At 57.8% G+C, this 20,830-nt stretch overlaps 1 protein-coding gene across 8 annotated transcripts in view; it reads left to right on the top strand.

The window, feature by feature from the left end:
• PAX5 (paired box 5) overlaps positions 1–20,830 on the top strand; it is a 193,969-nt gene that overhangs the window by 147,229 nt on the left and 25,910 nt on the right. For all 8 annotated transcript variants that reach the window (XM_008265136.5, XM_070054521.2, XM_089318349.1 and 5 more), the window contains one exon: positions 3,848–3,949. In XM_008265136.5, coding sequence (XP_008263358.2) covers positions 3,848–3,949 — 102 coding nt within the window. The remainder of the gene's footprint in view (positions 1–3,847; positions 3,950–20,830) is intronic.

The following is a 20,830-nucleotide window of genomic DNA, read 5'->3' as shown; positions in this document are numbered from 1 at the left end:
ATGTTTTGTGGGCCTCTGTTAAGGATTTCGCTAGTTCGGTGAAATGAGTTAGGAAGCTTTCTTAGCTTTAAATGGCATTTGAATGACAGACGTGCGTGTACCTTAAAGATTTAAAAGAGCAGGTTGGCCACTGCCTGTGACACCAGCATCCTCTCTGGGTACCAGTTCATGTCCTGGTCGCTCTGCTTCTAGTCCAGCTCCCTGCTGGTGGCCTGGGAAAAGCAGCAGAAGATGGCACAACTACTTGGGCCCCTGGACCCATGTGGGAAACCCGGAAGGAGCTCCTGGCTCCTGGCTTCAGGTTGGCCCAACTCTAGCTGTTGTGGTCATTTGGGGAGTGAACCAACAGATGGAAGATCTCTCTCTTTCTCTCTGTCTCTGTCTCTCTCTCTTTCTTTCTCTCCCCCTCAATGTAACTCTGCATTTCAAATAAATTTTTCAAAAAAAGATAAGAAAAAGCACGTTTTTTTCTCTTCCAAGATTATTGGGCCATTGGTATTTTCTACCTCGTTTGGAGTTAGTTTTGGTAATTTATGTTTTTCTAGAAATTTGTAAGTTTTGTTGAGATTTCCATGAACCAACAGTGTTTATTAGTGTGAATTTTCTTATTTTTTAAATGTCATTTCTTCCATATCTCTGGTGACATCTTCTCATTTCTTATCTTGATATTTGTGTCATTTTTTGAGTTTTGACTTAGTTTTTTTATTTTATTGGCTTTTCAAATAACAATATGTGGTTGTGTTTATTGCTGTGTCTGCTTTTTTGTTTCTAACTCATTTTCTTTCTTTATGGATTCCTTCTTCTTTCTTTCCTACCTGGCTTCTTGTGTTGAGTGCTATGGTGAGGCACTGGTTTCCTGACCCTTTGCTTTCGGGATCAAGGTTTCAAAAAGCATGTGTCCCCAGTGGCAGGGACTCTTGGGGTGACTAAAAGAGCGGCCCCCTGGTGGGGGAAGAACCTATTTCCAGGAGGCAGGAGAGCTGGCCTCAGATCAGCCTGGGCCAGCTCCTCCCCTCTCTGGACCCTCCCATGCTCCCCAGGTACCTGGGAAGGGCTGGGCACCGCCCCAGGCTCACAGGTCCACATTCCAGGAAGCAGCAGCTTCCACCCAGCACACTCGCCCAGGAAAGCTGTGCAGTTGAATTCCCTTCTGTAAGAAGGGCCAGTAAGCAGTGGTGACAGTGTCTGGTGAGAGACAAGCGCTGCCTCTGGACTCAGCACACACGCAGATGGGTTGGCAAGCTGGTGTGGGCTGGAGCACCTAAACAGGCGGCTTTGACCCTGCCTTGCCTGGGGTCAACTCCTGGCCCTTATTGTGTAACTTCAGACAAACCTCATACTCTTGTAAAATGAGGGTTGGGTGTTGGGGGTTAAGTAAGACAATAACATAGAGGAAAATCTTGTGTTTTGTCATCTGTCAGTGTTTGGGGTTTGTTGTCATCATCAGGGGTGTGAGCCTGGGCGTGGGGTCAGGTTGGGGCCCTCCCCGGATCCGTGGGGAGCCAGTCTGTCAAAGCAGCCCCAGCCTTCACTGTCTGTCTCACCGTCTGGCCACTGACATTTCCATCTTTATTTTTTTGAAAGTGATAAGGTGGGGTTGAAAGAGAGACAGACAGACAGTCAGCCATCTTCCATGTGCTGGTTCATTCCCTACATGGCTAAAACCAGGAACCTGGGACTTCATCTGGGGTCCCATGTGGGTTGCAGGAGCCCAAGCACTTGGACCGTTATCGACTGCCTTCCCAGGCACACTAGCAGGGAGCTGGATGGAAAGCTGAGCAGGCACTTGAACTAGCGCTCCCGTGTGGGATGCCAGGGTCTCAGGCAGCGGCTCAGTCTGCTGCACCACATTGCCGACTCCAACACTGCGACCTTGTACTGGGCAGCCTCACACCGCACTCACTCACCCTCCTCAGCAGCCCTGGGTCTCGGGATCTGTAGCAGCTGAGGGGGACAACTGCATGGGCGGGGGCAAACACAGTGCTGCTTAGTCTTAGGTCCTTGCGCTGCCACCCGCTCCCTGTGGGACCTGGGCTCGTTGCTCGCCTGCCCTACCTTAGGTCTCGGTTTTTCCATCTGCAAAATGACAATGCGGGTGGTGAGGAGGTGCCCCCCTCAGCCCTTCTTGTACTGATTCTCCACCATGGTTGAAGCAGGCCGGTGTGTAGCACGACCACTTTTTCCATTCACTTAACAAACACTCAGAGCCCCTGCTACTCCTTGGAGCTTCCATGTGCAGAGAGAGGGCTGGAGGAGGGTGAGCCTTGTCCTCTCCCCTTGTCCAAGTGGTTGGTTCTGGCTGGCGTCTTGCTTCATCCCTGCTCCTGTGGGAGCCACAGCAGCTCTGGTGGGTGCAGCTGGGGGTCCCGGGCTCGCAGAGGCGCTCCCTGAAACAATGCCTGGGAAGAGCCCCGGCCCCGAGGCCCTGTACAGACTGGGAGGTGGTGAGCAGAGGGAGGGAGGGCACCTCCTGTCCGCCAGGGCGTGGTGCTCAGGGAGGTTCTGCGAACAGGCAGGGCCCCTGGGAAATGAGGCAGCTCTGGGTGCTGCTGGAGCAACCGAGTGACAGGCACTGGGAGGGAGCAGTCACAGGCTGGTCCCCCAGCGCTGAGTTCTCTGGGGGGACGTGGGTGGGAGGTGGCGCTGAGTGCTGCCTGGGCCGCCCTGTGGGGACTTGTGGAGGCTGCGGAAGTGCTCCTGGGGCCTGACTCTGCGTGGTCAGCAGCTGCTCCCTGCACCCCCGGGCCTCGGCGGGCTCCACCGCCTGAAATGCCCTATTTCTGCCCTCCCTCCTTAGCCCCAAGGCTGGCTCATTTCCCACCCACTTCCCAGGCTGGCTGATGGTGTGTCCACGCCTTTATCCTCAGAGAAATCTGCTAATTCCTTCCAAGAGGGTAGGCTCTTGCCCCCAGTGCCAAAGTTCATCCCAGAACAGTGCTCCCCCAAGACAAGGGCTCTTGGCCTGATCCAGGGGTGCCTTGTTCCCTGTAACGGGCAGTAGGGGATTGGAAGGCTGTAGCCCCTGCTAAGAGGCAGACAGACCTCAGCGGTTCCTCCCTTACAGACTTGAGCCAGCCCAGGAAACCGCAGCCCTGGAGGCTCTGTTAGTTCACGTGGGTATGCACTAAGAGCCTACTGTGTGCTGTGCCAATGGAGAGTCAGGCTGGCTGGGTGTTGGATGTGCTGTCATCTTGTCCTGAGTGGGGCTAGGAGCCACCAGGAGCTGGGCCCCTGCCCACCTGAGAGGCCACCCCTTGAGGGCCAGGGTCTCGGCCTCCATGGTGCTGGCAGCCACAGATGTTGCCAACGAGATCACTGAATAAAGGAGCAGTCCTAGGCCAAAGAAGGAGAAAGTCAGTAGAGGGCAGGTGTGGAGAGCGGAGGTCGCTCTGCTCCCTGCCCACCTCGGGGGCTGACCAGGCAGAGAGGGGGCCACTGTTTAAGATGCTCTTTGAAGGCAGCTGAGGCTGGGAGTGGCTGGAGCAAGGGGGCCCTTGTGCAGGGACCCAGCAGAAGCAATGGCGTGCAGGTTCAGAAGTGCGAGTGAGCTTTGGGGAGTGGACAGCCGACTGGAGCCACGGGCTGCTGCCACAGGCCTTGTCCCACCTCTCCTTGGTTTCCCAGGGACAGGCTCAAGCCCTGACTGGGTTTGTGCCAGGTGGTGGAGGGGTGGCTGGAGACTGTGTGTGTGTATGCGTGCGCATGTGTGAGTGACAGGGGGGAGCTGGGGCATGTTGGCGTTCAGCGTCCAGACATGACAAATGTGCAGAGGCGCCTGGGGAGCCGTGGACATGAGCGCCCTGCCGCGGCGAGGCTCACCCTGTGATTTGTTGCTTTCATTCCTCAGGCCGTGACTTGGCGAGCACGACCCTCCCCGGGTACCCTCCGCACGTCCCCCCCGCCGGACAGGGCAGCTACTCAGCGCCGACGCTGACAGGGATGGTGCCTGGTGAGTCTGCACCGCGGGCGGCTGCACGGCAGGCAGCGGATGGGGTGGGGGCACCCCCCAAACAGCCCGGGTGACCTCGGTGCTGCTGAGGGTGGACCTGAATAAATCAGGCAGGGGTCTTGCTCTCGGCCTCTTTCTCTGCAGCTGGGCCTGTGGAGGGGCTAGGGCCAGCCCATGGCTGCCTTGGGGAAGACATGGGGGAGAGGGCAGCCCTGGACTGTCAGTCAAACAGCCCTTGGCTGGCCACATGGGGACTCTGAACACAGGGCGGTGCCCGGCCTGGCTGGAGGTCACCCAGCCGGTGTCGGGGAGGCCGCCTCCCTCCCTGCCCTTCCTCTCCCCTCCCACCCAGCTGCGAGACATGAGCAAGCGGGAAGCCCCTCAGATAGATGCTCTTGAGGCCCACGTTCCTGGGGTCAAGGACAGCGGTCTCCAAGCAGACAGGATATCGGCTGCTGGCTTTGTCACTTGATTCTCAACTGAACACCTGTGACCATGGGGACCTGAACCTCTGGCCACTGAGGTGTGAGGTTCACGGCATCGGGAAGGGAGGCCGGTGCGTCTCCTGGTATGGTGGGGTGGGGGCAACATGCTCCCTTGGTGCTGGCTGGCTGTAGGTAATGGGTGCCCGCAGAGATACCCAAAGCATGGTTTTTACAAAGTCAAGAGGAAAACCAGGCCCTGTTGGATGTGTTTGCACTTCTCCTGGGAGGTTGCCTTGTCTCTGGTTTAGTCATTTACAGGAGCCATACCCTCATCTCAGTGCTGGGGGCTCTAAGCCCCTCCCCCTTACACACTGCTGACTCCCTTGGGGCACTGAAAGAAGCTCGTGTTGGGGGTCTTGCTGCCTCCCCACCCCAGCCAGCTTTATCTTTGAAGCCTTCTATCCCTTTGAGGAAACAGCCCAGAAAGGGGCTGGGAGGTGCCAAGGTCACCCAGCGAGTAAGGGCCTGGACCACCTGGGCTCAGCCTTCAACTCGGGCAAGAGAGACCCTTGCTCTGGGAGCCGCTCCTTAGAGGACCCTGCTCTCCGTGCCCCCACAGACTGGGGGCGGCCTACAGGGCCATGGGAATGTGCCCACACCCCTCCTTCCAGCCCACCCCAGAGCCTACCCAAACTGGGCCAAGCTTCTTCCAGCCTTGTCTCAAGGGCCAGCCCCCTAGAGATAGCCCATGTCACCTGTGTGTGCACCCCGGGGCCCAAGGCCTGGCTCTGCACATGGTGCAGACAGAGCCTGGACACTGTGGCTAGTGGAGCTGGCAGGGTAGGGCGAGGCAAGTCAGATCATGCTGGGGGTGGGGCTTTCCCCGCACGGCACACCCTGGCCCAGAACACGGAGGGGTCCCAGAATTCTCAACTGCGTCCTTGCCTTCCAGGTTGTCTCCAAGATGTATTTAATGAGGTAGGAGGATAGAGCATATTTCATTTAACGGTTTGTTAGCTTGATTTATGACTTCTAAATCTGAGACATATGGGAGCCAGCCTCTGTGTGCGCCCTTGCACTGGGCCTGGTCAGTGCAGTGGAGGCCTGCCAGGCTCTCCCTGTGGAGACGCTGCTGGATTGGGGCGTGGTCCGGTGATGGTCCCAGGGAGAGTGGGCACACGAGGCAGACAGGCAGTGTGATGCCCCCACTCTCTCATTCCCCTCCCCCAGCTCCATGTCTCCCAGCACCGAGCAAAGTAACGCTGCTTTCAGAGCTGGTCTCCAAGCCTTGTCTGGGAAGGGTCCAGCCTGTTTATACAGCACTTTGTAGAAGCCGAGGGCTGTTGGAGCCCGAGGTGAGGTGGGCAAGGTCAGGAGGGTGATCTCCATTTTCCAGGAGGGCCTGCTGGAACCCAGAGAGGTCAGGGAGTTGCTGCAGGCTGCACAGCTTGCTGGTCAGAGCTCCTGCTCAGCGATGGCAGAAGGGGAGTGGCGGCCCTGGCCCCTGGTCGGTGAAGCTGAGGTTCCCAGGCTGGCCCTCCTGGCTCCCCACTGCAAACCTTCAAGAGGCCAAGTTCAGAGAAGCAGCCGAACTTCCACGAGTTTGTCCAAACAGAGCCTGCTCCTCCAGCCCTAATTACCAGGCTCGGGATACAAATGGCCATGGGCCTGGCAGAGTCCCCAGCAGGAACGGACGACTGCGCCTCGTCCATTAACGGTGGCAGCGGGATCCACAGGCCCAAGCGAGGGCACAGCCTGGCTGTGCCTGCTGGCAGCCCCTGGACAGGGCAGCTCCAGGGTCCTCAGGCATGGGGGAGGGGGCACAGTGTGGAGGGAGGGAGGCAGGCATTTTGGCAGGGGCGCCTGCTGCCCCCTTCTTCCCTCTCCCTCTGCTGTTTCCTTCTCTGCGTTCCTCTCGCTCCTCTTCCTCCTCCTGCCCGGCTCCCTCGCTTTCTCTGCTGCTTGCTCGGTACCAGGCGCCATGTCAGGGCCAGCTCCAAGCTCAGCAGGCACAGGCCCTGGTTCATGGTGCTCAGCGTCCCGCCCAGCGGTATGGCTTTGCGGCTCCTGTTCCTGACACAACCCCCCAGTCTGGTTTCTTGGGGGCCTTTGTCACCGCGTCAGGGCTGTCCCACAGCACACAGGGCTCACCTTGCAGCAGGGTGGGGGTCCTGGGCCTTCCTACCATACCACTCTTCACTGTGGTCTGGCCCCAGTGTGCCTCTCCTGCCTCCTCTCCCCGCCTCCCCCCTCCCCCCCGTGCACCTGAGACTCTGACCAGTCAGTGTCCTTCCTTGTTCTGTGCCTTTGACTGGACCATCGCCCAGCTCAACCCACACCGACCCAGCCTCTCCCTTCGAGCTAAGTGCAAGCCCCAGCTGCCCTGGGTGCAGGGGTGGCCTGCTCCGGGGGACACACACGTGGTGCGGGCAGCTTGGCCCTGCTCCGCGTTTGCCTCGACAGCTGAGCAGTCTTCACACTTGGTGCCACTGGCCGGTGTCGTCATTTCCTGTGGCAGCTCTAAGAAGTTGCCACGGGCTTAGTGACTGAAGGCAACGGAAGTGTTCCTCTCACAGTGCCAGAGCCCACGAGTCGGGAATCCGCATCCCTGGGCCAAAATCAGGGTGTCGGCAGAGCCCAAAGAAGAGACCCATTCCTTTCCTCTTCTAGCTTCTCGTGGCTCCCGGCTGTCCTTGGCTTGTGGCTGTGCTGCTCCAAGGCCAGGATCTTTGCATCACCTGCTATTGGGTGTGGGTCGGTTCTCCCTCTTCTCCCGCTTGTGGGGATCCACATTGTAGGGCCCATCCGGATAATCTGCCCAGTGCAATCACACCTGCAGAGACCCTGCCCCTCCCTTCCTCTGAGGTAGACGTAGCAGCCACAGCTCCCAGGGCCAGCACATGGAGGCACCACAGCCTAGCCCAGCGTTTCACTCTGCGCTTGTTCAGATTTCTGATGTGTAGCCTCCTGGGCTTCTGAATGCAGGGGTACACCCATCCCATCACGACGGGGTGCAGGGTGATGATGCCAGTTCACAACCCCCACATGGAGGCCCACGTGGAGATACAGGTGGCTGTGGGAGGACTGTGTGTCCTCCCTCTGAGGGGCCATGCTGCACCTGTCTGCTTCCCCCACTCCTGGCCTCTGGCTGGCTGGCAACGCAACCACATGGAAACCGGGGATCTCCTGGGTTGTTCTTCCTACTGCAACCTCAGGGCGAGCTGCTGCTGCTTCCTTCTAGAAGTGACGGCCTCTGTTGATGAGGTCGCTGCTGGACACACAGAGGAGGGACTGCCCCAGGACGGTGGCACTTTCGGCCTGGGAGAAATAGTTATAAGGTCATTCTGTATCACCTGTCAGCTTGTTAGCTTAGACCTATGCTTGCTCGCTCTCTTATCTCTCTCTCTCTCACACACACACATACACACACACTTACACACGGGTGGAGGGGTGGAGATACTCTATTATTCCCCAAATGTCTGCAGTGGCTGGGGCTGTGCCAGGCCGGAGCCAGGAACTCAATCCTGGTCTCCTATGTGGCTTTCAGGGACCTAGTACTTGAGCCACCACCTGTTGTCTCCCAGGGTGCACATCAGCAGGAAGCTGGAATCTGAATTGGAGCAGGACTTGAACCCAGGCACTCAGATCTAGGATGCAGGTGTCCCAACACTGAGCCAGACACCCACCCCTCATGCTAACCTTGAACCCTGATTCCATCATCAAGTTGCTACCTGCCCCTGCTGCTCCAGGGCTTCCCTGTGACTGTAAAACGTGGCTCCTGTCGTGTTTGTGGATTCCGTTTCCACAGCCTGCCAGCTCCGTATGTGTTGAGGAGGGTGAACGCAGCATATTGTGTCAGCTTAGAATGGAGTCCGTTTTCAGATTGCGTTTTTGGCCAGCCCAAGCAAATGCCAGAAGTTTTGCACCAAAGATTCCATGCATCTTGATGGCTGTAACTGCTGGGTTCCTGCCTGCAGGTATTTGTGCAGCCTATCAGATATTGACCTGGCATTTGAAACTATTAAGGATTCCGGGCTGGAGGAAAACAGAGTTCACCGCCCTTGGCCTTCCGTTTATCTGGGAATCGAGGTCTTGGAGATGAGTCAGTAAGGGAGACCCGGGCTCTGCCCTGCCAGCCTCTTCCTAGGCTCCTCTTCTGGGGCTTTAGGCCAGGGTCCTTGGAAGACCCGGGAGTGCCGTCTTCTCCCTGTTCTGGGCTCTAGCAGAGGCAGAAGCCGATTGATGGGCAGCTGCCAGTGCAGTGTGCACAAAACGAGCCTGGCCAGAACCCTGTGCTCCTGGCCACTCTTCTCACCATGGCCTGGTGGCCGGCACGTCTAGATGCGTTCCTGCTAAGCTGCTCAATGGACTGATGCTTTATATTGGCTCTTGTTTTTAGAATATTTATACTCATATTTTTAAAAATTTAATTTTATTTATTTGAAAGGTAGAGAGAGAGAGAGAGAGAGACAGTCAGAGATCTCCTGTCCACTGACTCATTACCCAAATGCCCTCAACACCCAGGCCTGGACCAGGCAGCAGCCAGGGGCCAGGAACTCAACTCAGGTCTCCCACCTGGCGGCAGGGACCCAGGTACCTGAGTTATGACCTGCTGCCTCCCCGGTGTGCAGTAGCAGGAAGCAGTGTCTTGAGTCCTGGCACTCCTGTATGGGATGGGGGTATCCAGAGTGGCATTTTAACTGCTAACCAAATACCTACCCTGCTTTATACTGAAGAAGTAGGAGGTGAGGGTGAGGGATGTAAGGTAGCTGTGAGTGCCAGGCGGGCCCGGGGTCCCCCAGGGGCAGCAGGAGGGATGGGAGGCACATGTGACTTCCTCCAGCTCGGCCCTCTGCCATCTGCCCAGCCTGCCTGGCTCTTTCTCATCCTTTTGAGTATCCCCTAATCAGAGAGGCCGTCCCTAACACCTGACCCATACGACTTTCCTATCACTGAGCCAAAAGTGACTGTAACTGTGCCCGGAAATGGCAGACAGCGTTGCCTCCCGAGTCTGGAGGTCAGCACCCGCAGCATCCGGATACTGCAGGGGGCACCTGTTTCCTTTTCCAGCATTCGGGTGCTGCCCCACTCCCTGGCTTGTGCCCGTTGGGTGGAGCCTTTATCACACCGCCATGTTTCTCTCTCCTGTCTCCCTTTTCCCCTTACAACGACTCTTGGGATTCTGCTGGACCCACTTGGATAGTCTCCATCTACAACCTTCATTTCCCTTGCATTGAAACCTAACGTCATCGCAGATCCCAGGGAGTAAGGATGAGGGACCCACTATTCCACCTGCCAGGTCCCCCCTAAGCCAGGCCACCTGCATCCCTGTCTCAAGCAACTTCTTCCCATTCATGGAGCCTGGCTCAGTGGGCATTTCAGTGAGCGGGTTCCTTCCTAGCCTGGCTTCCCTCCAGACTGGGATACAGAAGCATTGCCCCGTAACCACAGGACTTTGGGCTCAGCTTCAAGTGAGGGCTTGGCCCAATCCATTCTGGCCCCAGCAAGTCTGAGGCAGGCGGGGTGCAGCCAGGGATGCTGGGGCTGGGGTGGCAGTCACGTGGTGAAGCAGTGGGAGGCTGAGAGAGAGCATGGATTCTGGAGCCAGACTCACTGTCCTGCTTCTCACCAGCCATGTGACTGAGGCCCTCACAGTGATGAATGTGAGCCCCAGGTGATGCGAACACTCTGGGAACATCCCCTGCCATGTATCAGGTGCATGTAAGCGTTCATTATGATGAAATTTACTGTGTAGACTGGGGTCTGAGCTGGGTGTGGTGGGGAAGACTGAAGCCTAGAGAGTGGGCCTGGTGCTGGCCTGGCCTCACGTCTGGAGCTCCTCAGCACAGCCCACACCCCTACGGAGCCCAAGGATCAACAGGAGAGCCGATGAGAAAAAAACCCGGTTGCAAACCCTGGCAGGTGGGATTCAGAGGCAGACTCTGAGCGCTGTGGGCCTGGAGAACTCAGGCACCAGGCAGGGTCGGCGCAGCTGGGCAAGGTGTCCTGGCCTCACCGGGCTGTGGAGTGTGTGTGGCACTGTCTGCAGAGGATGGCGGGAGCCGAACCCAGCGGCTGGCATAGGTTTCCGTGAATGGGAATGTGGCCCAGCCAGCCCAGCCCAGACCTGCGGGGTTGTCAGGAAGAGGAGCTGCTGGCAGCCAACAGGGGAGGGTTTGCACTTGGTCTTGGCCATACAGACATCCAGCTGGGGGCCTCTGCAGACAGGTGGGGGAAGAGGCCAGGAGCACAGGCTCAAGGTCTGGTCTAGTGAGAGAAGTGTGGACGTGGCCCAGGAGAAGGGAGGGCGCTGTGGGAAGAGTGGCTTCGCCACTGAGAGTTATGGCACACACACCAGCTCCATGGCTCTCCCAGCTGCCTGGCCTGCTGTGGCTCGGTGGAGGCACCAGCCGAGGATGTGGGAAGTGTTCTGGGGCCCGGGGTGGGAAGGGGAGGATGATTGCTCTGTCTGGAGTCTTGCATGCTCTGCAGGCCTGCCCTGTGGAAGGGGTGAGGCCAACCCCAGGCAGGGGCCAGGCCCAGCTCAGCCACCATGGGATCTGACAGGCATCTCCACTCTGGCACCCTCTTAGCCCTGTATAAAGAACCTGCCCCATAATCAGAGCTGTAGCCATGGGAGGGCTGGCAAAGCTGCTGGTAAGGACTTGGGGAGAGGACTCAGGCATCAAATGGGAGACGGGTCCATCCTCTGAGTGCCTCCCTGGCCCACACATCAGGCCGGGTGGGTGTTTGATCTCAGAGTGAGTGATCTAGAATTTTTCTTACCTCTTCCTCCCTCCTGACCCTGACTTCCTTCCTGAGCCCTCGCCCCAGATCCTACTGGCTCTCAGGCCTGGGCACTTTCTCAGCCCCCTCTACACCTCTGCAGCCTCCCCTGGGCTCGGGGGATGCACACCTGTTGCTGGTTCCTGACTCTTTGCTGCCCTCTAGTGGCCTCTAGTCACTGTGTCACACCAGGCATACAAATGAGGGAGACACAACTGGAAAGACGAGAGGTGGCCAATCATTTCTTCAGTTCATTCACTCTTCAGACATTTCCCGAGAGGTCCTGGGTGCCGGTTCTGGGCTACCTGTGGAGTTGCAGATGAGCCCCTGCCCTCAGGAAGCTCACAGTCTGGTTGGGGCGACAGAGGTAAAAGGTCTCCTCCCCACTGAAGGGAAGTGGATAAGTGTTCGGCCCAGTGATTCAGATGCCCATGTGCTGTGCTAGAGTACCTGGGTTCAAGTCCCAGCTCTGCTCCTTGCTTCAGCTTTCTGCTAATGCAGACCCTGGGACACAGTGGTGACGGCTCAAGGTCATTGCCACCCACATGGGAGACCTGGATTGTGTTCCTAGCTCTGGCCCTTACAGGCATTTATTTGAGAAATGAACTAGCAGATGAGAGCCCTCTGTCTCTCTGCCCCTCAAATAAATTAATTAATTAAAAACATATTTTTCATCCCCATGGCTGTATTAAGAGCTAAAGCCTAGAAATGTACAAAGCATTGAGGAATTCAGAGGAGTGGGCTGCCGAGTCTGCTGGGACCTGGGGCCCAGAGGGAGAAGCCCTAGAAGGCTTCCCAGAGGAGGAAGCAGGGTGCAGGGAGACCTTACTGGATGCTTCCAGGGGGCCTTCCTGGCCCTGCCACTCTGGGGGCTGCAGAATCCGTGTTGTCCACACCTACATATGTCCCTTCTGCCAGAATCGATGGCCCCTGAGCCCTGTTGCTTCCGTTCCAAGTGGGCAGCAAATGCCCCCTTCTGATGTGGAGCTGTGAAGGGAGAAGACGTTGGCCCGGGGCTGTCCCGTGTGACAGGGACTTGACTGAGGGCCAGAACAGGAGGAAGAAGCTCCGGTTACCTCAGTGCCAGTGCTGCCAGCCCTCCTCCCCAGGCCTCAGGGGAAAGCCCCTGAAGCTGTTGTGCCAACCAGGACGGGCTTTTGGGGCCTCTGCACCTGCGATGGGTGCTTATAGATACTGGGATCTGGAACCTGAAGGCAAGAGAGGCAGCAGAGATCAGCACCACTGGGTGCTCCGTCCTCGCGAGCAAGGCGTCTCCTCTGGGAGTGTGGAGTGGGGAGGCAGCACACCCCAGGCTGGGGCAGGTGCTGGGGATGGCTCTGTTTTCACGCCCAGCAGACCCCTCACTGCAAGGACAGGTGAGGAACAGGGGCCGGGAGGGGAAGGCCCGCCTAGGAAGTGTGTGGTGCCAGGGAGCTTGCAGCAGGCCTCAAGGACCCCTCGGCCCCCTTGGTGCTCCTTGGGCTGAGCCTGTGGGCTCTTTCTCCCCAGGCTTTGGATCCTTCTGCCAGGGGTTGGCGGGGCCCAAGTCCAGGGTCGTGAGTCCATAAAGCTGTGCGGTCCAGTGGGCCTGTTCCTCTCTGGGGTTCCCTGGTGCTGTTTCTTAACAAGCAAGCATCAAACAAAGCAACTAGGTTATGATTCTTCTTAGGAGGTGAAAGGACCATCATCGGGAAATGCTCTGGAAGAAATGGCCATCTTTGTGAAATCTGAGCGTTGGGCAGGTGTAGTGGAGCCTGCCAACCCCGGGGGTCCTCGGGGGTGCAAAGAGGGGCATGGGAGGGGTACGGCATCCCAGGGAGACTGGATGGCCTTGCTGGCCCCCTCACAACCGAGTCAGAGCCTGAGCAGAGGCAGGGGGGACCCGGATCCAGGAGATAAGCCCTAAGGGTTGGACCAGGGCAGCCGGGAAGCCACCCTGGCACCTGGCCAAGCAGCGGGTCTGAGATTGTAGCCGCTCTGCTACAGACGCCTCCCGGGGCCACTTCTCACTCAGAGGGCCGTGGAGGCCGCTTCTGAGTCTCGAAGTACATGGTTGAGAGTTGGTAGAGGGGAAATGAGGAGGCGGTGCCCGGCCCAGCCAGCTCCCCGCACAGGAGTGCCCGGGGCTCAGGCCGCCCGCTCAGCCCACTGGACCGCAGCATTGTTCCCAGCTGAGGCTCGGCGCCCTGCCCTCTCCCGCGTGTTCGCTCTCCTTTTCCTCCTATCACGTTTGTGTGTGTCCCACGTTTGTGTGTGTCCCAGCCCCTGCCACAGTTAGCGCCGGAGCAGGCTTGGTGTCCTAGACAGGACTTAGTGCAGGACCAGGAAGTGAGGTGCGGTGGGGGTGCAGGGCACATATGTACTATTTGAAATGTGAAAAAACTATTTTTGCCTCTAAAATTCAAAAAGAAAACTGGAAAACTGACATGAGTAAATGTATCCATGTCCACAAATTGTAACATTATGCTAACTTCACCACTACTCCAGGCTCAGAGAAATTCTGTTACATTTGAAAACAGATTTTGGGTTAGATTTTTCTCACTTTGCAAGGGTTTCTATGCCTGGGCCTTGATTGCTGAGAAATCAAAGCTGATCATCTACTGAAACGCTTGTGGACAGATAATGTCACCAAAGTAAAATCATAGAAGTGAGCTCTCCATATTTTCAGAGTAAAAAGTGTCTTTACAGTGGTACATTTGGCGTACAGTGTGCTGGAAGGTGGGTGAAGCGGTACCTCGGGATCCGGGAAGGTGGGGCTTGGCAAAGACCCAATTTCCTACTGAATGTAATTAAAAGTGGTGGGGCCTCGAGATGAGCAGGTTGTAGTATCCATGTGTCCTCCGTCCATTCGTCATCCATCCATCCATCATCCATCCATCTGTCATCCATCCATCCATCCGTCATCCATCCATCTGTCATCCATCCATCCATCATCCTTCCATCCGTCATCCATCCATTATCCTCTCCTTTCTTTCCTTCCATCTGTCCTTCCTTTCCTCCTTTATCAAGCAGCTACTTTGGGCAGGTGTAAGCCTAGGGATACCTTGTCAGGTAAGTCAGTGAAGTAGAGAGACAGGTGTGGTGACAGGTGAGCCCAGGGACTCTGGGAGCACAGACAAGGGGCCGCTAGCCCACAGTGGGAACGCAGGCGTAGCAGGCTCCACGATTTCTGCACAGAAGGGTTGGGTGGGTGGGGACAAACCTGAGGCACTTTTGCTGAGAGTTTTGCTAATATTGAGATGGCACTGTTGTCTACCTCAGAGAATGGGCGCAATTAGGGGCATAGCTAAAGCCTTCCCAGCTGCCTGTGGTGCTGTCCCTGGAAGGCAGTTCAGGAAGAGACGATTCCTAGCTTTGTTGTCAGGGACAGAGCGAGGCCAAGGTTGCAGGACACACTGGATCACTCTGCACACTCTGGTGCACAGCGGAGTCTTCCTAAACCCAGCTGGCATCTTTTAGCCTCTCTGTGTGTCACTCCCTTTGGCTGGACTCCACAGCACCGGCTGTCAGCCTCAGCTGAACCAAGCGCCACCTATGACCCAGGGGTCACCTTTGTGGGACACTTCCATCCAGAGGACTCTGGCAGTGCCCAAAGCCCTTGGGGCAGGGAGAGCGGTGAGAGGGCTTCTGCCCTCCAAAATAATGTTCTCAAATGAAGCTAAACGGTCCGTACTCATAGACCAATGCCACTAGCAGGCCCCTGCCCCTCATGCGCTCAGTGCCCTGCAGTCTATAAAGGAAATGTCCACCTGCCAACCCCAGTTGCCAGTTGCAGGCAGCCTATGAGGCTGGGCTGCTCCTGCTGCAGAGGCAAGTTGACCGAGCTCAGGGCCCTGCGCTGCCTGGCCAGGCCACACGGCCAGCCAGGGGCGGCAGGACCTGGGGCCAGAGAGCTGGATTGGAAGAGAAGCAGCCAGGACTAGAACCGGTGCCCATATGGGATGCTGGAGCCACAGGTGGAGGATTAACCTACTGTGCTATGGCACCGGCCCCCCTTCCAGAATCTTCAGCCAATCAGTCCCTCCATAGAGTAGGTGATCAGTAGATACGGGTGACGTTTATTTGAATACAGCTCATGCCCCTTTCTATCTTTTTTAAAGATTTATTTATTATTTGAAAGAGTAATGAGGAGACTAAAGGGGGTGGGGGAGAGAAAGAGAGATCTTCCATCTGCTAGTTCACTTCCCGAGTCTTTGCAATAGCAGGAGCCAAAAACTCTGTCCTGGTACATGAGCCCGCTTCTGCTGCCTTCCCAGCGCATTAGCAGGGAGCTGGATCAGAAGCAGAGCAGCCAGGACCTGAACCGCACTCTTGATGTCAGATGCCAGCATTGTAAACAGTGGCTTAACCCAGTGCCACGCCAGCCCCCGCCCCTCCCCATCTTGGCCGGTGCAGAGTCGAGGACTTAGGGTCCAACCATGTGATTAAATAGGGTCTGAGCTCCCCTGACGCCCCCGCTGCCTTTCCAGTGTTTGCTGTTTTCTCACTGGAAGCTGCTGAGACAATGGCCCTTGCTGCCCTCTGTTTGAGTTATTTATTTTTTTCACTTTTCCCTCCTTCCCCTCTCAGGGGACTCGCCTCTCGCCCTCATCCCTCATGTTTTCCCTTTCACTCGACTGTCACTGTCATTGTCCTCCCGGGGCCGGGCACGCGGGGTGACAGGCAGGGGGAGTCCACGCGGGCCGGGAGGCTGGAAATATAGTCATTAACGGGCCCCGCGAAGCCCAGATGTCCCCCCTGAATGCGGGTAATTTGTTTTTAATGAAAAACCACGCAGTGACCCTGAACAAATGAATTTTCTTTATAAGGAGTCTATGTGCAGTGGCACAAAGACAGGGCCCGAAGCAGGGAGGCTTAAACCCCGGCTTGTGAGGCTGCGAGAAAGGAAGCGGGAGGGAGTGGGAGGGAGAACGCGGAGCTCGGAGTGGGACGAGGGTTCCGGTGACAGCTGTGTCCTCCAGTCCTTCTCTGGAAGAGCAGGTCAGAAGTGCCCCAGGCAGCATCCTGCAGGGCGGCGCATGCAACAGTCGTGCCACTCTGAGGTCTTGTCCATGGCAGCACTAAGAATTTAACCACACAGGCCTTTACCATTTCCAGGCCGCCTTCCTGTGTCCTCCCAGGAGACCCTCATGGTGGTCTGCTCCATTTTACAGAGACGAAGCTCAAGGCCCAGGGGCGGGCACTCATTCGGCCTAGCGGTTAAGACGCTCCATGCGACGCCTACGCTATACATCAGAGTGCCTGGGACGCAGTCCCAGCTCCGCCGCTGATTCCAGCTTCCTGTTCGTGCACAACCTGGGAGGCACTAGGTGATGGCTCAAGTACTTGGGTCCCTGCCACCTGCGTGGGGACCTGGAGTGAGTTTCTGGCTCTAGGTGGCCATTTGGAGGAGTAACTCAACAGATGGGAGTGCACACACCCATGCACACTCAGACTCACTCACTCTCTGCCTGTCAAATAAAACAAATAAGCATAGTTTTAAGGACCCAAGGCTTACAGAAAGGGTTTTCCTAAAGGCCAAATCTAGATGGCGGGGGAAAGGCTCTTCCCCTCTGGAGTCTGACTCTCAGGAACTCCGTGCTGTCAGCGACCCGGGGAAGGGCATGGCCCCGGCAGGCTGACATCCCAGGAGCTGCTACGTGGTACTGAGGCAAACCCCGCCACGTTGGGGCCTGGTGAGTGCACAGCCTTTGCCAGAGCACTCGGCGCGGGGTTCCTGGAGGGACAACTGCCCTCAAGGGACCACCAGCAACGATGGTTGCAAGGAAAGTGGTATCAGCCTTTTTTTTGTGAGATAGGAGCCCAGGGACCCGTGCTATGGCACAATAGATTAATCTGATGTGCCGGCATCCCATATGGGCGTTGTGTTCTAGCCGGGCTGCTCCTCTTCCAATCCAGCTCTGCTATGGCCTGGGAAAGCAGTGGAAGGTGGTCCAAGTACCTTCTCAAGTAAATAAATAAAAAATCTTTAAAAAAAATTCATTTAGCCCCGGGCCAGCCAGTGCCAGCCAGGACTCCAGCCACAAGGCAGTGACTCAAGGAGGCCCCAGGCTGTGGTCTTGCCCTTGGCTTGGGAACAGAGAGGCCTGGAAGGCTCAAGTCTCGACTGCGGTGTCTGTGTGCTGTTCTACGCATTCCTCCCCGAGGGTGGGAGACGGCCCTCATGCAGTCTGTAGCTGTACCCCTGTTTTTGCGGATGGCCAGGGCTGCACTTGACTTCAGGAGTCAGCTCAGGCATGCGCAGATGAGGACCAGGAAAGGACCTGCTCAAGGCCACGCGCCCTCCTGTTCTGCCCCAGTGTGATCGGGGACGCGTCTGTCTCACGCAGACCTGGTATTTGCATGGTGGGCCCAGATCAAGACCCTTGCTCCACCCCAAGCTTTGCTGAGGTCTGTCTGAGCCAGATCCTTCGCACAGGCCCTGGGATTCAACCCGGCCCCCTCCCACTCTCACCCAGCCCCACAGAAGGAAGCAACGGTGCTCTTTTCCCAGGTTCTGTTCCTCTCTCAAAGTTGGGACCCAGTTAGAAAATCAAATAGAAGACACTGACCATGACCCTGGCTGAGGTCATGGGGTCTCTGGGTCTCCTCGCAGCCCTCTGTCTCTCCTGCTCCTCCCCAGGGCAGGGGTGGGGGGGGGTGGAGGGATGGGCAGCCAACAGGAGTGGCTCTGCCCCCTGCTGCTCCCTCTGTAATTGCTGATTTATTCCTCACTGGCTTCCAAAGTGGGTTTGAGGCAGCGTCTTGACTTTTCAGCCACTGCAGCCCTGACCTGAAACCCCCACGAGCAAGCAGGAGGACCCAGGAGCCGGCCCACGGGCCCAGCTGCCCCGACAGACAGCCTCGAAGCTCCCCTCTGTGCCCAGCCCCCTTTCCCTACTGGGGACAGGCACCTCCCTTCCTTGGAAATGGCTCCTGTCCAGATCCTTTCCAAAGCACACTTCCAAACACAGACTTTTCATCGCAAGGATCACCAGGAGAACCCTACAGATGGTGGAGCAGTGGAGACTTCACATAGCGGGAGGGACTGCTGCTGCAGGGGCAGATAAAGCACCTTGTGCCTGCTCAGAGTCAGCGCACCATCAGGGAGCTGCCCACAGGGGGCTTCTCATCGGCCTCCTGGGTGGGATCTGTCCTCTCTCCTTCATTCATTTGCTCGCTCGCTCATTTAGTCTGTCCCCCAGCCCCTCCTGGGTACTGAGCCCGGTTCGTAGAATGGGCACAAAAATGCCCGAAGGGGCAGCTGGAGCCCCAGGCACATCTGGGAGAGCTGGTATGACTGTGGCGGTGTTGCTTGGATGTGAGGCCTTGGGGACCGGGCAGAGACACTTGGGGGGTACGAAGAGGGTGCGGCTTGAGGGTTGTCGGGGTGGAGGGCTGGGTGTCCTGACAAACCCGTGGCCAGCCTGGGCCCTGATCATCCTGGGCCTCCTGAGCGAAGCGTGGCCCCTGGCTATCCCTGTCGCTGGAGCTGGAATGGGGGCCTGGCCCGTGTGTACAAACAGGGGGTTCGGTATTTAGGAGCAGGGAGGGGCAGGGAGCTGCCCTGAATGGCTGCCTGCTTTGGAAATTTCTATGCATTTGTAATAACAAAATTACCATAATTTACTCGTTAACGCAGCTAGATCAGTCAAGCATTGTTCCATGGCGGGGCGGGCGGGAGGCCGCTGCCTCTCTCTGCATACCCCACACGCCCCAGCCAGCCGCCAGCCCGTTAGAGCGCTGGAAATTAGCATGCAAATGGTCCTAATTCGGTGGGCGAGCTGTCAGGCAGCGCCTCTCCGGCCTCGTCTCCATGAAGGCCCTGACAGCCCGGTGCCGGCAACGGCCCACCCTCCTCGCTGCAGCCAGGAGGGGCTCCGAGGGGCACCTCCAGACTGACAGCTTGGCGGCCTCCCTCCCTCCGTCAGCGCCGTCAGGCCTGGCGGCAGGCTCCCCGGGGAGCAGGCAGGGCCTGCCACCATGCCAGCCCGAGGAGGCGGGCTGGGCTGTGGGGGAGGCTGGCCCAGGCTCGGGTCCACCAGCCCTGACTGGCCTGGGGGCCGTGGGGGCAGAGTGAGGGTGGAGGGTGGAGGGTGGGCCCTGGGTCAGGGCCTGGCGGAGGCACAGGGACCCGCCCAGCTGGTGGGTTCTGAGAGCGGCCCCCTGGGGGAGGTGCGGAAAGATGAGCAAGGTCAGGCCCCGCCCTGCCCCTTCCTTTGTCTCCCAGGCCGTCCTCTCTGTGCCTAGGACAGCTGTGTCCTGATGGTTGGGGGAATTCCGTGGGCTGCAGTGGGGAGTTGGGGGGTGGAGGGAAAGCTGTGAGCTGTGGGCGGGTTGCCTGGGACCCCATCTCAGCAACCTGGGGCCTCTGAGGGTGGTCCCCTTCCTGTCGCCGCACCTCAGTCTCTGTGGGGGGACCAGGTGGCAGGCAGAGGCCCTGCTTTGCAGCACAAGCTGCTGTTTCGTCCATTCCCCAAAATGCTCGCCATTCCCGGCAACTTCACCGGGTCCGCGTGGCTGCTGTCCCATTCCACAGTGGGGGAAACTGAGGCATCACTTGCCTGAGCGACAGCACCAGGGTAGAACCTAGTAGTCTCGCTGGCTCCAGAGCCCTTTGGACAGGAGGAAATGCGGGGTCCTGAGCCCCACACCACGCCTCTGCCTGGCAGTGCCTCCTACAGTGAGCTCCTGAGCTGTGCGCAGGCTGCTCCCCTCCCTCCTCGTGAGCGGATGTAGCGCCAGCCAGGCCAGGCTAGGATTCAGAGTTCGGTGCGAGGTAAGCAGACTGGATCTCAGTCCCCTCTTGCCCCATCAGCTGGTTGTTCTTGTGCAGTGAACAACCTACTCATCCCGACCTGGCCACCCTGCCACTGTTTCTGTTTTAAGGGCATCTAACTGGGCCTTTTAAACTCCAGATAAATTGTAAAGTGAGAGACCCTGAGAAATTCAAACCCCTGACTGAATGGGGGCAGCAGGAGGTGGTGTGAGTCTCAGTTTCTGCTGTGTCCTAGACCCAGCCACCACCTAGCACGGAGCCTGGCACAGGGCAGACGCTCGGCTTGGGGGCCAAGAGAGGAAGCAAGCACACATGTGTGTGTAGGGGCAGCCATGCCATCAGCCTGCCCCGGGCTGCTCCACCTTCCCACGCGGCATGCCTGCCGTGAGCTGGGAGGGACTGAGAGCCCCTCGGACCCGCTGTCAGACTGCTGCTGTTAGGAAGGGCTTTTGCAGACCACCGGATCCCAGGTGCAGTGAGGACAGCGCAGGAGCACCCCATCCCCTCCCCGAGGGTATGCCGCGGGCTTTGAAATTCCCTGATGATGGGGACTCAGCCTGCCAACTTCGTTTCTGGAGGAGGAAGAGTTGTCCAGGCTCCCCCTAGTGGAGAGTCAGGGCACATCGCCCCTTTGTGTTCCTCCTGTGTGGGGGTTGGGAGACCCCCTTGCCCAGTCTTTCCTCAGTTTACCCAGAGTTTCCACACCCATACTCCCACTGCATCTTCACCGCGATCCTGCAGGTGCCTTTTTGTCATGGGCTCAGTGAGGGGAAGGCTGCTGGCCCCAAGGCTGAGCAGAGGCAGGTCTAGAACCCAAGACAACTTCCCATCCACCCAGCAGCCCACTCGTGGCCCCGCCCCATGACTGCCGTTGGCTTTGGCCAGCTAGCCATCCGCTCCCAGGGCCACATG

This window comes from Oryctolagus cuniculus, chromosome 1 (genome assembly GCF_051225735.1).
Source record: "Oryctolagus cuniculus isolate XC-2025 breed Fujian yellow rabbit chromosome 1, ASM5122573v1, whole genome shotgun sequence".
Classification (NCBI taxonomy): Eukaryota; Metazoa; Chordata; class Mammalia; order Lagomorpha; family Leporidae; genus Oryctolagus; species Oryctolagus cuniculus.
The sequence above is the reverse complement of the archived record's forward strand: the minus strand, read 5'-3'. Positions and strand labels throughout refer to the sequence as shown.